The sequence below is a fragment of the Prionailurus viverrinus genome, chromosome C2 (assembly GCF_022837055.1).
Source record: "Prionailurus viverrinus isolate Anna chromosome C2, UM_Priviv_1.0, whole genome shotgun sequence".
In the NCBI taxonomy this organism is placed as follows: Eukaryota; Metazoa; Chordata; class Mammalia; order Carnivora; family Felidae; genus Prionailurus; species Prionailurus viverrinus.
In genome coordinates, this window is record NC_062569.1 from 11,357,562 (window position 1) to 11,376,032 (window position 18,471).

Sequence of the window (18,471 nt, forward strand, 5' to 3'; positions counted from 1 at the left end):
GAAAGCACTAGTGGGGAGGGACAGAGAGAGAGGGAGACACAGAATCTGAAGCAGGCTCCAGGCTCCGAGCTGTCAGCACAGAGCCCGATGTGGGGCTCGAACCCACGAATCACGAGATCGTGACCTGAGCCAAAGTCAGATGCTCAACTGACGGAGCCACCCAGGTGCCCCAAAAGTCTGGATGTATTCTAAGGGAGAGAGAGCCAGAGGGATTTGCCTCGGGTTGGAAGTGGGGTCTGAGAGGTGACACCAAGGCTTTCAAGGTGAGCCCTGGAAGGACCGACTAGCTGTTTGCTTAGCTGGGGAGGCCAGGAGTGGAGTCGCTGGGAGGAAAACTAATTTGGAGGAAGAGTTCAGGAGCTCAGCGAGGTCACGTTATGGTTCGGACATGCAAGTGACTGCCCGAGTGGACAGTTGTGGACACGGGCTGGAGTTCTGAGGAGAGGGGCCAGCAGATGTTGAAACTTGTGATTGAAGTCCTGGCACCTGACGAGATTATGGAGGGAGCCTGATCCCCACAGTCCTGCAGCACTAAGAGGCCCAAAAGGTGAGGAGCATTGGTCAGGGGGACTGAAGAAGAGGGGCTTGAGAGGGAGAGGGGACAGGGATTTGTTTCCTGCAGGCTGGGTTAAGAAAGGGTTCCCGGGAGGAGACAGTGGTCAGCTGAGGCAGACGGTGCCGATTCATTCTGGGAAGATGAGAACCGAGGACGGGCCACTGGATGGTGGCCTGTGATGCTCATTTGGTGACCTGAACAAGGGCTGTCCGTGGAATGGTGCTCGTGAAAATCTGATCGGAATAGATTTGAGAGAGGGTGGGAGGACCCGAAGCAGAGACACTAAGTACAAACAACACTTCCTTATTTATTGTGTGAGGGCCCAAACCACTCTTGGGTTCCGCCTCTCTGTCCTGTCGCTGGGCTGTAGGCTCACCCTCTGAACTGCTTATCCTCCATGCGTAGATGAGACAGCAACTCCAGGACCCCCACAGAGGAGCCCAGGACCCATGTCGGGCCTTCGTGGGGGTCCTCGCTGCGCATGGGCTCAATATTCAGCCACCTGCACTGTGCTGATGGGACCCTCCTTTCGAGGATCAGTTAGGGTCAAGAAATTCACCAAAGGGAGAATCAATCTGTGAAGGAGGCCAGGGACTCACTTGTCACCAGGATGACCCTAGGCCACCTAGTTCCTCCAAGATTCAGATGGGGTTGGGCTGTATGTGTTGAGGGGAAGGACTTTGAATAAGTCACACCAATGATAAATGGTTTTTCTTTTTTAATGGTTATTTTTGAGAAAGTCAGAGCGTGAGCAGGGGTGGGGCAGAGAGAGAGGGAGACACAGAATCTGAAGCAGGCTCCAGGCTCTGCTCTGTTAGCAAAGAGCCCGATGCGGAGCCTGAATCCACGAACCACAGGATCATGACCTGAGCCGAAGTCGGACGCTTAACCCACTGAGGCACCAGGCGACCCGCTGATGATGAATGTTCTTCTCCCCGTGACGTGCTCTTTTGTGGGAGCGTGGCATTGCAGCCATTTTCCAATCAGGACAGTCCCTATAGGAGATTAGTTTGTCTAGCTTTGATGGCTGCCACAAGAGAGGGAGTGGTGTCGGAAGTGGTCTTCTTTCTTAAGAAGGAATTGTTCCCGATGATGACAGGACCACAGAAGCTTAGAGCTTAACAGAGATGATTCGTCCATCTTGCAAACCCCTGCATTTCCAGCTCTATGGCAGGGGACCCCGGGGCGGAGATGGGTGAAAGGAGTGAGCGTGGGGGCTTCTGCTTCCTTCCAGCTGCGCCTCACTTTACAGAAGAGGAGCCCAGAGAAGCCACTTCCCGAGGGCACATGTGTGCCACCCACAGTACACGCCCTCCGTCACCACGAGCTGGCGAGGGGGGTTGCAGGAGGGTGCCGGCCTCTCCGTGAGGCAGGGACCTTTTGTCAGTGACTCACCTCTGATCTGTGGACTAGAAGTCAGAATTGGGGGGGGGGGGTCTGGGAGTCACCGGAGGCCACCAGCCCAGAAACAGAGGGGGTGGAGTGGGCAGCAGATGGAGCTGTGGCAGAAGGGTGCCTCCAGGGGCATAGCCAGGGCCCTAGAGTCCTGTCTCCCTGAAGCTGAGGAGACAGACTGGACTCAGATGTGCTTCCGGAGGCTGAGGGGTAGGGAACGAGATCCAGTGTTCCCTCACAGGCCTTTCTTGGGGTCGCAGCGATCACTGTCGCTCTCAACTCTCACCTCTCCCCATGGCCTGCGACGGGGAGCTGCCCCCGCGTAGGACTGTTTGGGTTAAGGCCACGTGGCAGGTCCCAGAGGTGCGTTGGCCCCCTGGGCCGTGGGCTCCCCAAGCGCCGTGAGCAGAGGGCTTGGGCCCCAGCCCACAGGGGAGCCCCTGCTGCTGAGAGCAGGGAGCCCAGTGCAGGCTTGCGGGGGACCCCGCGTGGGAGGCCTGTGTTTGCACGGATTGCACACTTGGGCGTGCAGTGAGAAATGGGAGTGGCGTCGACCTTGGCGACCTTGGTTTTGACTTCTCGGGGGCTCTGTGTTTCCGCAGGTTGCCAGAGCCCCCCCCCCCCCCCCCCGCGCCCCGAGGTTGGTACTGGCGAAGTTTTCCCTTTTATTTAGAAGCCAAAATCAGTATTCAGGAGGTTCATTTCGTCCTGCTTCATTTCCTTATCCTGAATTTCCCATGGAACGAATTATTCAAGGATGAAGCACGTTTGTTTAGAGAAGGTGGGGCGTGGAGGCAGTTCACGCCTTCGGTGCACACTTCCCGCCCGCGTGTGTAGACCACCTGTCTCAAGCGGGTTTACTTGCTTATCTTTACGGGGGCGGTTCAGAGAGGCCGTGATCTGTTCATTCATTGATCCGTTCATCTGTCCATTTGTGAAAAGTGGTGCCGGGCACGCGGCCGCGACGGGGACAGGACAGAGGCCCCTGCCCTCAGCCACCGTCCGTGCACGCGTCACAGAAAACGAGGCACGTGCGGGAAATGTGCAGTGTGACCGCTCACTGGCACCGAGGAGACAGAGCAGGACAGGGTGAGAGGGTGCGGGGTGCCTGGTGGGGGGGGGTGCTGCCGTGTTCGACAGAACAGATCCCAACAAGGTGTGGCCTTCGAGGAAGGGCTTAAAGGACGTGAGCGAGGAGCCACGGGGATGGCTGGAGGAAGGGTGCTCCAGGCAGAGACAGCAGAAGGCTCGGACGCCCTGGGCGGGAGCGGGAGCGTGAGGCCGGGGTCTTCTAGAAATTTCGTGGAGGCTCTGTGGCTGGGGCACAGGGGACAGGTCAGGGAGGAGGGGCCCGATCACTGGGGGGCTGTGCAGGGGGGCGTGGGAGGGCTCGGGCTTTTACCTGAGTGAGGTGGGGGTCCGTGGAGGGTGGACGTGGCTTTGGCAGCCTCCCCAGGGCCGCCGTGAGAACAGACGGGGTGGGAGTGGTGAGGGCATGGGGCAAAGCTAGAGGGAGACAGACGGGTTGTCACTTTTCTCTTCCTCCCTTCTACACACACGTACGTCGAGTCTGTGATTAGCCAGCGTAAGTGCTCAGTGACGATGGTATCTTCGGATAAGCGTATTTTCGGGTACAGAAAGTCTATTCGGGTTCCTTTCTGGGGACTCCCCTGCGCTCCGCAGAAATGCCTGCTGCCGTGTGTCGAGGCAGCGGAAAACCACAGATGCTTAAATAATAGTACAGGGCAGGGGCCCCCCAGTCTCTGGGCCCCTAAGCAGGGATTCTTGACATTGGACGAAGATCTGGAAATTTTGCGTAAACGTGGAGGTTTGCAAATCTAGTGAGTGAGGAATTCTTTGGTCTGTGAAGCTCCATGTCTTGCCAGCCATCCACCTGAGGGGTGGGCTGTGGTGAGGACGGGGGTGTAGAGCCGTGTGGCCGTCCCACTCCCTCCCAGCACATCCTGCTCCCCTCTCCCCTGCGTTCTCTGTTACCCCCGCTCTGTCCTGTGTGCTGCTGGGGCTCCTCGCTTCACCCAGCAGAATACGTGGCCTCCGTTCATCTCTTCCGGAACTTCGCTTGAGAACGGTGGGTCCTTCTACCCCCGCGATGCCCCCCCACCCTCCCCCCTGAGGTGAACAGACATCTTCACTTGCTTCTACTGGTGGTGGCTGTTGAGTGTCAGTGTGTCAAAGCATAGGCCTCTGGTGTCTCAGGGGGTTCACTCCCCTGTTCCCCACAGGTGGCCGATGGGGCCTGGGGCCTCTAATTCACTTGGCACAGCCGTGGGTGCACTGGACAAGGCTCTTCGTGGGCGGGAAATCCTAACGCCCTCGCCATCCCTGAAGCGGAAATAGAATGTGCTGCTCCCACGTCTACTTGCTTGGAAAGTCTACGTAGAGCTTCTCGGTGGAGTGCTGAATTCAGAAGGATGTAGAGAGAGTCTCTACAAGGGCCCTCCCTGGATCTAGCCCTTCCTGGTCACCCAGTGTATTCCCGCTGTGGATGGACCTGGGAAGGGTCCGGGGACCGTTGGCTCAGTCTTGTGAGGCCTTAAGTTTCCCTAAATCCTTTCAAGCAGCTACATCCATCCCCCTTTTGTATTAATTAAATGTGCACTCCATAACACCCACGATCCTCGTTTTTCCCAGAAAATACTTCTAAGAGTCTCCACATTTCGGAGCAAAAGGTTGTAGTTCCTATACTCAGAGCCCCTTTGTTGGGGGTGGGTGTGGAGAGTCAGGATGTTTTACTTTTCCTCACTTATTTGTTTTTTTAATAGAGAGAGAGAGAGCCAGAGCTCACAAGCAGGGGAGGGGCAGAGAGAGGGAGAGAGAGAATCCCAAGCAGGCTCCACACCACCAGCACAGATCCCAGTGCGGGGCTCGAGCTCATGAACCATGAGATCGTGATCTAAGCCGAAATCAACTGAGCCACGCTGGTGCCCCTCCTCACGGATTCTTTATATTGATCTAGCACGTTCCCTAAACTTGTTGATCGGGCTTGAAGTAACAGTTTTTTTCATCTCCCTCATTTTATTTTATTTTTAAGTATTTATTTTTGAGAGAACACAAGCAGAGGAAGGTCAGAGAGGCAGGGGGACAGAGCATCCGAAGCCGGATCTGCACTGAGGGCAGCAAGTGTGGGGCTTGAACTCACAAACCAAGATCGTGACCTGAGCCAAAGTTAGAAGCTCAACTGACTGAGCCATCTAGGTGCCCTAGTATTTTTTTAATGTTTATTTTGAGAGAGAGGGGGGAGGGGGAGAGAGAGAGAGAGAGAATGAAAGCGCAGTGAGCACTGGGGAAGGGCAGAGAGAGAGGGAGAAAGAGAATCCCAAGCAGCTTCCACACTGTCAACACAGAGCCCAATGTGGGGCTCAGTCCTATGAACTATGAAATCATGACCTGAACCGAAACCAAGAGTGGAAATGCTTAACTGACTGAGCCACCCAGGTGCCCTTCCATTCCCTTATTTTAAAAATAAGGTGCACCTGGGTGGCTCAGTCATTCGAGCCTCTGACTTTGGCTCAGGTCATGATCTCACAGTTCATGAGTTCCAGCCCCGCGTCGGGCTCTACTCTCAGCAAGGAGCCCACTTCGGATCCTCTGTCTCCCTCTCTCTGTGCCCCTTCCCCTGCTCTCTCTCTCTGTCTCTCTCAAAGATAAATAAACATTAAAAAAAATTTTTTTTTCCAATAAAAATGAGATCTTAGGTGGGTCTACTGGAAGTGTTATATGTAAGTAAACACACGGGCTTGTCTTTTAAAGTATTGCCTTTAGGCCGTGCCATATTTGGCTACAATAAAATGCCATCATGCAGTGCTTTATTACTACTTGAATTCACTTAGGCTGCAGCTCAGAGACTGCCTCCCCCCCTCAGGTCCCTCAGCTGTGGCTCTCGGAGCCCCTAGCGGAGACACTGCTCAGTCAGTCCTGCGGCTCTGTCCCTGGGGAAGCATGGCCCCTGTCCCATCGCTCCCCTGTGCCCATCGCTCCCCTGTGCCCATCACCCCTCTCTGCCTATCGCCCCCCTCTGCCCATCACCCCGCTGGCGCTGTGGGGGAGGGAGCCGAGGTGCATTCAGCTGCTCTTGCGGCCGCTGCCCCCAAAACTCCAGAGCTGGAGCCCAGTAACGTGGCACAGCTTCTTGATTGAGTCTGTAGGGAAAGGCAGTCAGTTCTAGCGACAGAAGTGACACGTTGGCTCGGTGCTTGTGAGCGCCGACATGATCGGGCCTGACCACCAGCTCCCCAGAGTGACTTTCTTTGATTCGGTGCTTCCCAGAAGCGGCATCCTACTGGAATATTTTGGTTCCTCAGATTGAGACCGGGTGTGAAATTAGTTTAAATGTATCAGTTGGAAAATCTTGCCTTATGTTTCTAGGTAAATCAATTTGTGGGATCTAAAATGAACATCTTGCAGCTTGAAGACGAACCACGGCGTGGAAGTATTGGTTATTTGGCATTTTTTGGCTTCTCTCAGCCCTTAGGCTCATCAGTGAAAGTTCTTTAATAAGCCTATCTGTAAGTCTAGTGTTAATATAGTCTTTTCTCTATATTAAGGACAGGCCTTTTGTTTTTGTTTTTTTTTAAGTTTATCTATTTTGAGAGAGAAAAAGAGCATGAGCAAGGGAGGGGCAGAGAGAGAGAGGGAGGGAGAGAATCTCAAGCAGGCTGCACACTGTCAGGCTGGAGCCGGATGTGGGGCTTGATCCCAGGAGCCCTGAGATCATGACCTGAGCCGTAAACCAAGAGTCAGATGCTAAACCAACTGAGCTACCCGGGTTCCCCAGGACAGGGTTATTTTGTTTGTTTTTTGTTTCTATTCAGCCCTGAAAAAAGAGTTAGCATAATGAGAAGGCATAATTGCAGGTGATTTAATGGCAACACACACATTTATGGACATTCAGAGAAGAGCTAAGGAGTGTGGTCTACCCCCGCCCCCCAGTGCTTTCATACCCGCTCAGCGTGGGGCTCACTGATTTCTGTGAACCTCAGGTTTGCAGGAGCGTTTTCTAAAGAGGAGGAGGAAGAAGATGCCTCCCACCTATCTCTTCGTCCCCCGTGTGCCATAACCCGCTGCCACTTTGTGATTCGCTGTTTATTCCCAAATGGAATACATGGAGCTCCGAGGTCACCAAGCAAGAGAGTGGCTCTGGAGAGTGAGGAGTAACTAGGATATGAGGCTTCTGGGATTCTGGCTGTGTGTCAGGCTGATGCTTTTAGTGGGCTTCTAGAATCCCCTTCTCACCACAGCTTTGTGAGGTATGCATACCATCATCCCTGTGTCACAGATGAGGAAACTGAGGCACAGAGAGGTTCAGGTTGCCAGGCTGCTGAGTGAGGACGTGGAAGGACCCTCTGAGATCTCATGCAGGTCTTTAAGGAAGAACGTGGCATATTCCCCATGTAAGTGTGTGGTAAAGAAAATATGAGCTGTATGGTCCTACATCACAAAGTTTATATTTGTGAATGGGGCCAGGAGGAGGCAGCAGGAGGAACTCATGGATGTGTGTGGTTCTTGTCGGAAGAGAGGCTGATGGCAAGATGTGTAACTGGGTGAGAGCCTCCAGGACACTCCCGACTATGGACTGGAAGAACTCACCACTCGGGGACACTAGAGCCATCAGAGGTGCGGTGGTGCTGTTGGGCACATTGGCCACCTTGGAAGGGGTTGACTACCGAGCAGCCCATTAGCAGAGGGCAGGGATGGGGGCTCGAGGAGCCTTCTTCTCTGGGTCCTGGGAGGCAGGCTGGCTGGGGACTGGCAGCCTCTTCTGCAGGGTCCCAGGGTCCTCTCCAGCTGCCACAGGCTCTGAGGCTGTGAGAATGGCCGGCCCTGGAGGAACCAGAAACTTGCGGGTAGAACTGGGCCAGGGAGGGAAATCCGAGGTGACCTGTCTCTTCCCGACTTTCACTCCAGGTGCTTCTTGCCTGTTGGTGTCCTACCTGTATCTGGTATTAGCTGCGATTTTCCACCTGCCCCAGGCTGTCTTCTCAAGCAACCGAATCTGAGGAAGTCAGGCACAAAGTAGGCTCTGAAACAAAAACTCTTATCAGTTCTGGCCATTTTCTTCCAAGGGTTTGAATCAGAAGAGGACGGACATAGCAAAGTGTACTTCTCTTGCCAGACACAGTGTCCCTCCCTATGTGTGCACAGGGCAGGGCCCTGAGAGACATCTGGAGCAGTCTGCCCTCTGCCAGGTAGGAGGAGGGACAAGGGTCCGCATGAGAGCATTCGATGGCCTGCCGCTTTACTTTTAGGGAGATGCATTAATTCAGTTACGAGAGCTAAGGCCAGTTGCAGAAGCGGGGAGAAGGTGGTCCCTTGTGATGTTCAGTGTATCTGGTATACTGGAGCCATGCTATTTGTGTGTTTATGTTACATACGATCAGTTATACTCCTGGTAAGAGATTTAAATGCTCTGTGACATCTGTCCTTCAGTCCTGTCCACGGGATTATGAGTGACCCACAAATCTGTTTTTCCCTGATGGTCTGAGCTCGTGCAGTTGCCCACGTTCTTGAGCATCCAGACTCTACTCTGGGAGTGATCAAGACCCCTAGACACGTGTGGGCGTGTCACCCTGGATTTACAGACCAGGTCTCTGTTTATGTGGGTTGGCAGAACTGACTTTGCTGGAGTTAATGGAGAGTGAAGCTGCTGGTTCCAGGAATTTTCTTTCTTTTTTAATTTTTTTTTAATGTTTGTTTATTTTTGAGAGACAGAGAGACAGAGAGAGAGAGAGGGAGAGACAGAGCATGAACAGAGGAGGGACGCAGAGAGAGGGAGACACAGAATCTGAAGCAGGCTCCAGGCTCTGAGCTATCAGTGCAGAGACCGATGTGGGGCTCGAACCCACAAACCGTGAGATCATGACCTGAGCCAAAGTCACATGCTCATCTGGCTGAGCCACCCAGGCACCCCCAATTAAAGGAATTTTCAAGGGCAAGTTGAATTATACTTGTATACATCTCCACATTGACTTTAGAAACTCCACATGCATGACTGCTCTCTATGTTCAAGTCCCATCTCTCCTCAGACCCCCTGACAAGCTCGTCAATACTGAGAGAAACACATGTCTCAGTGGACAAATTTTAGCTCTAGTTGATATAGATACTTGTCTAGCCTAAGAGGGAAGTACTGACCAGCCACATCACTTACCCTGAGTTTCCATTTCCTCATCCTTATTTGAAAATGATAATTATTGCCAAATGGAGTCGTCGGGAGGCCCCCAGGAATGCAGCCAGAAAGTGCCAACACACACGAGCACCATTGACACCACTCCTCACTCTTTCCAGTGGAGGAGCAGGGGGCCCAGGGAGGGGACATCACTGACCATGTGTGGCCAAAGGACAGCACCTTCCTTCCTTAGATGCACAGTGCACCTGATAATTGCCAGACTGGGAATGAGCTGGGACAGAGTGGTGAGGACGTGCACAGGTCGCTGAGCCCCAGGGCTGGAGTGTGGGATGCTGAGAAGGTACCTTACACAGAACAGATCTTGGCCTGGAGCCTGGTTCTTGGGGCCTCTGCCGGCCTGTACAGGCCTCGGAGTAAAGTGGGATGCTGCACCTCCACTGTGGGCACCTGGCCAGCCAGGCCAAAGAACAGGCTGGATTTCAACCCTTGGTGGCCACTTTGTGCAGCACGTAAATTATGCAACAGTCCTGGGAGTTAGTGCGTTTATAGGATGGTCATGTCAGCCTTCGGGGACTTGATGAACACTATGGCCCCTTTCCCTAGAAAATAGGGAAACCCACACAGTTTTTCACTGTTCCAGTGGACTGAGACCTTTCTACCCCTAATGCGTGGATCTGAGGTCGGAGAACCCACGATCTAGAGGTGGGTTGCTCATGTGGCTAGTGTCTGCCTCAGGTTGAGAGCAGTGTATGGTCTGAGTTCTCTAATTTCATGTGAACCACGAAGGTGTCTTGCTCTCAGGAAAAGGTAAAACTCATTTACATGCTATTTCAAAGTTGAAAAGAAGGTCTGCTGAGTTGGCCAGTCTGTACACCTGTACCTATTCCCTTTCTTTCTGCACATGGGCCCTTCCCTCAAGCCCTTTCCTGCTCACCAGGCTCCTTCCCACCACAGCACTTTTGCACTGCACTCTTCCCTCTGCCTGGAATATTTCCTTCCTCTCTTTACCTTCTCAACTCTTCCCCGGCCCAAACGTCCCTTCCTTAGTGAGAATTCTGTTTCCAGGTCAACCCCTGCCGAAGGTCTCCATGGCACCGGGCACTTCTCTCTCCTGCCTTATGAAGTTAGTTTTGTGCTGGATTGGCAATTAATGTCCACCTTTTTGTTCTCCTTGAAGGAAGAAAGTGGGTCTATTCACCGTTGTGTTTTCAGCACCTTGGACAGCGTCTGTGCCCCCCCCCCCCCCCCCCCCCCCGCAGGGTTATGAGATAAATAAGTGGCCAGGGAGTGGCTTACCTTTGCAGAAATGGGAGACAAGATGTCTGTTGCAGGAAGCTGTTTGGTTTCTCATCTTTATATCTTTTGATCCCTAACTGCCCTTTTCTTGTGTGTCTGACTCTCCTCCTCTCTCCCTGGAGGTGTGCTGAGGCTCCTGGAACACGGGGAGGAGTACGTGTTCACCCTGCCCAGTGCCTATGCTCGGTCTATTCTCACCATCCCATGGGTGGAGCTTGGAGGCAAAGTCAGCATCAGCTGTGCCAAGACTGGGTACTCAGCGACAGTGATATTCCACACAAAGCCTTTTTACGGAGGGAAAGTCCACAGGTAGGAGGCGCCAGGAAGCCTTTGTCTTTGCCTTATCACAATACCCTTTCTTTCCTCCGTTAGAAGCTTGGGTTCCAGCCATGGGATGAGTTGGAAATCAAGATAAAGCTGAAAGACCCTTTTTTAAAAGAGGCACTCTTCTTTTCGCCCCTCAACACGGTGGTTTTTTGAGCCCTTCCCACTCTACACTTACAGTGAAATCCTTTGGCGATATATTCACAACACACACCAGCAGAATAGGAAGTGCTTCCATTTGTAATAATAACCTTTCCCTTCCTGGGCCACAGTCTGTTTCTCTGCTCTGAAGCAGTTCCATCTGTGAGCTTAGACACTGCCTGAGAGTTCATTTCATGTTCAGTTGGATCCATTAAATAATCCTGAATCCTGTATCATCTCAGATCAGGGCTACTTCTTTTAGTAGCTAGGGAAGCCTGATGCAAAGAAATTGAAGGAAAAGTCTGCTGTTTGAGGGAAGCATTAAGATGTTTTTATTGCCACAGTCCTAGAGCATCATATAGGCAAGCTCCAATCTTTGCCCTTTTTCTTGGAAAGTGTTCTGTATGGTTCATGTGAGGATGCCAGGTGTCACCTGGGAAAGTGGATGCCTTTGGTGGCTGTTTTGGAGCCACATGCGCTGGCTTGCAAGAGCTGATGGTATGTGCTTCTCCACAGTCCCACAGACCATGTCTGTAGCCTGAGATCAGCTGTGGTGGGCACCACAGAACATGGCAAATTCTACAGATCAGGTCTCTTTCCCTTTAGAGAGCCAGTTGTTAAAACATTGCCAGTGCACCCCTCATACCCTTCTAGAACATACCAGAAGATTTCTGATGCCACCCACAAGCCTTTGCCTCAGCATCTAGCAGCCATGGTGTTTCTCAGACTCAGGGAGAAGGCTTCCAAGCCCATGTTGAAAATTCTAAGTTCAACTGAGCTGGGCCATTAGAAGGAAAGAAGCTTAGCTCCTTCCCACACTTGGCTGCTTTGGAGCAGGCTTTCCCATTTCTACTGCATTACTCTATGCAACAAGCTTGAAGGTGGTGAGGGAGGTGGGGGTATTCTTTCTCCCAGAGTTGGAGGCCTAGAGCTCCCTCAGACCAGGCAGGCGAAGTGAGGAGGGCACAGATCCCACAAAGGCCCCTTGTAAAAAGTGGTCCCTCGAAGCCACTGCTGTGAGTAAGATGCTGTTCACTCAATGCCAAGGGTCCAGGTTTTGCTCAGCCTTCGTTCAGGGGAATGTGCAGATGCCAGGCTGAACGTTTCCCCCTTTTTTCAACGTGATCTCAGGCGGATTGTGGTCAGTCCTGTTTGACCCACAGTTCTTAGTACACACCCAGGACCTGTTGGTGGTTCAAATGTAGCACTGTTAGATGCTATTTTGGGGAGGAGAAGTATATACTTTATTTTTCTTGAATTGCTTGATTTTCACCCCAATAATAACATGTACCTTTTGTGTGTTTATCAAAATTAAGAAATTAACATTGCTGCATTGCTATTAACTAATGTACAGATTTCATTCAGATCTCACCTGTTTTTCTACCAATGCTTTCTTTTTCTGATCAAGAATATTAGGTCACAGTTTTAAGAGCTAGTCATTAAGCAAAATGGCAAAAAGCAATCCCTCCTCCTTGCCAACTCATAAAAAAAAATCTGTAAATGTGAGTACACCTTTGGAAGCAAGTCTCTGTTTTGTTAATCTTGGAAAACATGTTCCTTTGACTCATTCATGAATTCAGGGTCACAGCAGAAGTGAAGCACAACCCAACCAACACCATTGTTTGTAAAGCCCACGGAGAATGGAATGGTACCCTAGAGTTCACTTACAACAACGGAGAAACCAGAGTCATTGATACGACCACACTGCCAGTGTACCCCAAGAAGATCAGACCTCTGGAGAAGCAGGGGCCCATGGAGTCCAGGTGGGAGTCAGGTTGGGTTGTTTCTTTCCAGCTTAGCGATCCTTAGCACTTGACCCGAGGAACAGAGAAGAAGCCTCTGAAAGCCCAGCGAATGGAAATGGGCCAGGAATAGTGTTCTTCTCACTTGTTGGGGTGCTTGAATTTTCCACTGTATGTGTCTTAGGGGTAGACCCTTTGGGGTCTTTGGAGCTTTCAGTTTAGTTATTATGTTAAGTGTGGGGTGGGTTTTGAGGATAGCCTTTAAAAAAACTTTTTAAGTTTATTTATTTACTTTGAGAGAGAGAGAGAGCACAGGCTGGGGAGGGACAGAGAAAAGGAGAGACAGAATCCCAAGCAGGCCCTGCGCCATGAGTGCAAACTGTGAGATCATGACCGGATCCGAGATCAGGAAGTGGATGCTTACCCAACTGGTCCACCCAGGTGCCCGCTGACAGTAGACTTTTAATGCCTGTCCTAAAAGAGTTTGTCAACTCAACTGGTCTGTTGCTTGATTGCAGAGTTAAATACAGAGTTGCTAGTCATCAAAGAACTGTGCATAGAAGCAGTGGGATATTTTATTTTTATTGCCAGATTAGCGACATTATTTTTAAAAAGTCAGCAATGGCAAGGACGTGATAAAATGGACACCCTGGGTCATATGCTCATAGTAAGAATGTGTGCAGGGTAGCTGCATGGATCAGTGGCTTCAAATGAATTCACTTTAATTTTGTATTCTGTCTTTGGGAATCTATTCTGAAGGAAAATTCTTAAGTTCAAAAAAGGTTTTAAATATAAAATAGGGTATTTTAAAATTTTACTTGTTTAAAATTTATTTGAGAGAGAGAGAGAGAGAGAGAGAGAGAGGGAGAGAGAATGCGAGCAGGCGAGGGGCAGAGAGAGAGAATCCCAAGCAGACTCCACACTGTCAGTGCAGAGCCAGACACGGGGTTTGATCTCACAAGTCTGTGAGATCATGCCCAGAGTCAGATGCTTAACCGACTGAGCCACCCAGGTGCCTCTAAATTGGGTATTAAAAAAAACTGTAAACGTAAAAAAAAAAAAATACACCCAACTGTCCAACATAGGAAAATGGTTAAATTATGGAGTATCCACCCAATTAGTATGTCTACTCCATGGTATGAATACATATAGTATTCATATAGCCACTTAAACATCCGTGCGATGTTTCTGCACAGATCTTCAGAAGAAGCAGGATCTTCTTAGAATATACCACTTTTATTTTTTAGTCCAGGAGGTTAGCAAACTGTGGCCCATGGGCCACGTCCAGGCCGTGGCTGATTTTTTGAAAGTTTTATGGGACCACAGCCATGATCATTAATTTACCTACTGTTTATGGTCTGCAAAGCCTACAATGTTTACTGCCTGGCCCTTTATAGAAAACGTTTGCTGACCTCTTTTAGAGGTCTCTCCCCTCTAAATTTGGGACCACCAGCTTATGATGTGACTCTTCATGGGAGGTCCTGCCCCTGAGAGCACCCCCACCTGGGATGTCCTTGTGCCCAGCTTCTCCCAGAAGTTTCTCCTGCTGTAAAATTGGAGTGAGAGCATTATTCTCCTTGGGGCTCTGTACAGTGGGGCTCAGGGCAGGTCCGGTGGGCAGGCTGAGTGTCCAGCGGGAGCTTAACCCTTGTCAGTTGCCTAATTTTGGTCCCCCTCAGAAGGGGCTGCTCATTGTCCCCACTTTGCTGGCAGCCCTGTGTGGCCTTTCTCAGCTTAATCATCTGACACTCCAGGCTTCCTGCTATTCGAGGCCCTCTCATGGACAGGTCAGGGCTATCCACTGTGGGAGCATTCTCTGGCCCTGGATCTAATTACAGAGTGTCTACTTACTCCTGGCTACAGAGGCATCGTTAGCCCCACTCAGGGAGGAAATCCTCGCTGTTGAGAATTCTGATAGTTCCTTTTGTACACAATCCCAAGTGGCCCTGATGCATTTACGTGAGGAAGTGCATGGGTGATGGTGTCTCGCTTTGCCTCAGTCCCTTTCCTCACCCTCTAGAATGGAGTATGAATCAGGGATGGTCCTGGGACATTCCTGAGGGTGCGGAAAGCTGTACATCAGGAGCCAATCTAGGCTGCCTTCTGCAGCGAATGAATGAGTGAGTGAGGCAGAGAAGTAATTTTCTGTGTAGACATGGGGGAGATGATGGATCCTACCACATAAACGCACACTCCCATGTGGCCCCTGTCTGTAACTCCTAACGGTGGAATCCCCTGTGAATAAGCAGCCATCGCTCGTGTTTACCAGTTTGCTGACTTTGGACACCTCACCTTATATGGATCTTGTCTTTCTCGTCAAAATGGAGATGGGAATATAGCATCTATACCATTGGGTTGTTATGATTAAATGAGCATTTACATATGTAAAATGTTAGAAATATGATAATGCAATGAAAGTGTCTGCTATTATTGTTGTTTGTAACAGCAGTAGTATTAATACTGGTTCCTCCTCCTGTTACTAGATTCAGTTCCTAGACAGTCAGCCCTGAGAAAGTCATGCTGCTCAGGATAAGAGGAGAGTGGAAACTTGGGGCCTGTTGGCCCTGGGTTCAAATCCTGGCTCTAGAGGTCTTTGAGGCACCTGGAATGAACTAGCCCTAACAGATGGCCCACCCAGATGCCCTCCCCGCCGCAGCTCTGGCCCCCTTGCTGAGAACTGTCATTGCCAAACGAGCTGTCCCTGTCTGACCACCTCCTCTCCTCCATGCGTCTCCAGGAACCTCTGGCAGGAGGTGACCAGATACCTGCGGCTGGGGGACATTGATGCTGCCACTGAGCAGAAGCGGCTCCTGGAGGAGAAGCAGCGGGTAGAGGAGCGGAAGCGGGAGAACCTGCACACACCATGGCGGCCCAAGTATTTTATCCAGGAGGTAACTCTGCCACCTGTCTTTGGGGACTTGTCCCAGGTGAGGGGCGGATGGGTCGGTCTTGCTAATGCAGCAGTTTGTACGAATGAGGATGGTCCTGGGAAGGTTTGGGGCAGCTTGGCTCTGGCTTTGGGCCAGGCTGTCCTGTGACACTTCCCTCTGACATCTTCCATCAGAATAGCCTGTCAGCCCGACAGGGGGGCAAGGAATGAATGGGATTGCAGATCTGGATGCTGTCCTATTAAAAAAACAGAAACAAAACAAAAAACACAGCCCCTGCTACTTTATCATCAGTGACAAATTAGCCGTGAAGCATCTCACAGCCTGTCTGCACAGCTGGGGGACTGGAACCTTCATGATTGAGAACAAGCGCCCTCTCGGAGCCCTGCCTCCCGTGGGCCAAGTGGGACGGGTGTGCTCAGAAAGGCTGGTGTGAACTGCCACTGTCACCCGGAGAAGTGACACCGCAAGGCAGTCATCTCCACCAGTCTGCCCACCCACTGGGCAAGAGGGCAAGGCACCATGTGCCCGGTTGAGGCTCTTATGCTTTTAAAGTTGTTTGTGGAGCAGTTGAGGAGCATCCTGAGAACAGAGTTGCAAACGATGGAAGGGTAAGGGGCCACAGCTTTTAACGCAGGCCCTCGGGGCCTGGCAGCATCGTTGAGGGAAGCCCCCGTGAGGACTGGTGCAGACACAAGAGTCTGTGAAGGGCCCGGATACCATTTAACCTCCAGGTGGTCATCGACGGTCTAATTCTTCACAAGAAGCCACAAATCTGAATTTTTATGACAAATCTGATATTCACATGATATCAAGGAATCTTCAGTTTAAACATAGAGCCAGTCGAGATATGTCTAAGCTTTCTTTGGCCCCGGGACTGCTCCTGTCCGACTTGTGCTGCAAGGAAGGGTTATCCTGTGTAGCAGGAGGGCTGATGGGGGTGTTAATGACTTTGAGGTGCCCTTACGCTCAGGAGCAGAAGCAGCTGCTGCTCTCCCCCAGGCAGCAACTGGGGCTGTGGGTGAACAGAGACTTCGAGGTTGGCTTCCGATTCAGACAGGAAGCCTGCTTGAGCAGACTGCCTTTATGAGACTCTGAGTGGGAACCACGTCTGGGAGCCTTGCCTCGGTGAGGTGAATCTGTTCTCCAGAGAAACAACAGAGCTGAATGAAAACCCTGGGAAAGCCAGTGGGTATAATTCAGTCCCAGCCCAAAGGCCTGGGAACCCAGGAGGGGAGCCAGTGGTGTAAATGCTGGTGCAAAGGCAGAAGAGATGAGCAATCCCAACTAAAGAAGGGAGGCAGAACAGAAAGAGGAGGGTCAGTCCCTCCTGCCTCTACCTTGTTTGTTTTCAGACCCTCAAAGGCTTGCATAATGCTTATCCACTGTAGGGAGGGAAATCAACTTTACTGAGTGCTTATCTCGTCTGGAAACCTTCATGGACACACTCAGAATGTTTCATCTGGGCACCACGGTGAATCAGGTTAACACATAAAATTAACCATTAAAAAACCCTTCAAGGACCCTTCTGTGTGGTGGGTCTAGTTTGCCTGGCTTCTGTGAAAAGTTGGACATAAAACAAAAACAAACACACACACAAAAAAACCCTAAAAGGCAACAACAACAAAAGCACAGCTCTTCTTCCTGGGTTTAAGGAAAACCAGTATGTTCGTAACAGAAAACTTGAGGATATGTAAAGAATAAAAATCATCCCAATACCAGAATTGTTACTATTTGGCACATTCCCTTCTAGTCAAGCCCCAGATTGTGTACATTTTGACACTCGCCTTTTTCTGATGGTTGGCGTCATTACTCACATGTGCGGATTCGTGGCCACCTCCTGCTGCAGGGAGCCGTGGTTGGGCACTCCCCTCCAGGCTGGTGGGCTGTACATCACTGATCAGGAAAAATTCCTCAGAGGCAGGCCTTGCCTTTTCTCTCGTCTGTTCATTGGACCACCCTCTTTTTCTTTCTTGTCCCACTGTTTCAAAGGTGTTTTTTTGGCCAACTAATCTTATATGATGTAACCCGACAAAGCCCCCCTTCTTTGGTTAATCTTAGTTATTTTTTGGGTTTTCCTCCTGACATGCCAAAATGTGAAGATCTTGTCTCACAAAGCAGCCGGGCTGAGGAGGGGTGGCAAGACCGCCGGTGTGGTGTGGTGGTGAGCTCCCAGAACAAGACGCACACACGTATTAGTGGCAGTCCTGAACAGATGCTAATGGAGCACTGCTCTGTGTGGGACTTGGCTTCTAACATAGCAGAGGCTGCGAGCTACCTCTGATTCTCCCCTTGCCCAGCAGAGAGGTCTTCATAAAATGTCTCCTTCTTTCTCTTACAGGGTGACGGCTGGGTATACTTCAATCCTCTTTGGAAGGCACACTGATGGGGCGGAGGTGCAGCTTTCAGAAATAGCCCTGTTTTTTGTAGGAATTAAAGTGGTTCAGTATCAAGGTTCTGCTGGTATTCACAGAGACCTCTTGTTATCCTTCAAGAAATGGTACCTGAGAGAGAACTTATATACTGTGAAAAATGCACCACCAAACTACTAGTGGATTGGATTTATTCAAGAGCCATTTGGGGCATGTGTGTATACACAGTTTGTGTGTGAGCTCCCAGTACACTGTATGTTCACACACACACATGCACTATATGCCCATGTCTGCTGGGTATTATTACACATGTAAATACTGCACTTAACCAAGATTTAAGTGGGTAATTATGAGCTCCTTTTTATCAACGAGGTTTGAAGTTTTCTATTTTTCACTTTGCCAAAAATGTTTTGCACTCACAAAAATACTCTCGGGTAGTCAACTCCTGTCAAAACACAGGTGAGTTGGCATGGCCCAGTTGATGTCCATATGGTAGAAAGTGGCTCATTCCTGGTGGAAGTGTAGGTGGCTGTCACTTCACAATTCTTGTTGTGATTCCCACCTCCCTGTCCACTTCAGCATTTCGTTTGTCCTTAAGAAAGAAAAACTGCTA

General features: G+C 50.8%; 1 protein-coding gene across 2 annotated transcripts in view; it reads left to right on the forward strand.

Moving 5' to 3' along the window:
- The window catches only part of OSBPL10 (oxysterol binding protein like 10), a 308,668-nt gene extending 290,725 nt beyond the window's left edge, over nucleotides 1-17,943 (forward strand). For both annotated transcript variants that reach the window (XM_047875215.1, XM_047875216.1), the window contains 4 exons: nucleotides 10,514-10,700; nucleotides 12,437-12,619; nucleotides 15,336-15,489; nucleotides 17,828-17,943. In XM_047875215.1, the coding sequence (XP_047731171.1) occupies nucleotides 10,514-10,700; nucleotides 12,437-12,619; nucleotides 15,336-15,489; nucleotides 17,828-17,872 (569 nt within the window). In that variant the 3' untranslated portion in view covers nucleotides 17,873-17,943. The remainder of the gene's footprint in view (nucleotides 1-10,513; nucleotides 10,701-12,436; nucleotides 12,620-15,335; nucleotides 15,490-17,827) is intronic.
- The last annotated feature ends 528 nt before the right edge of the window (nucleotides 17,944-18,471 follow it).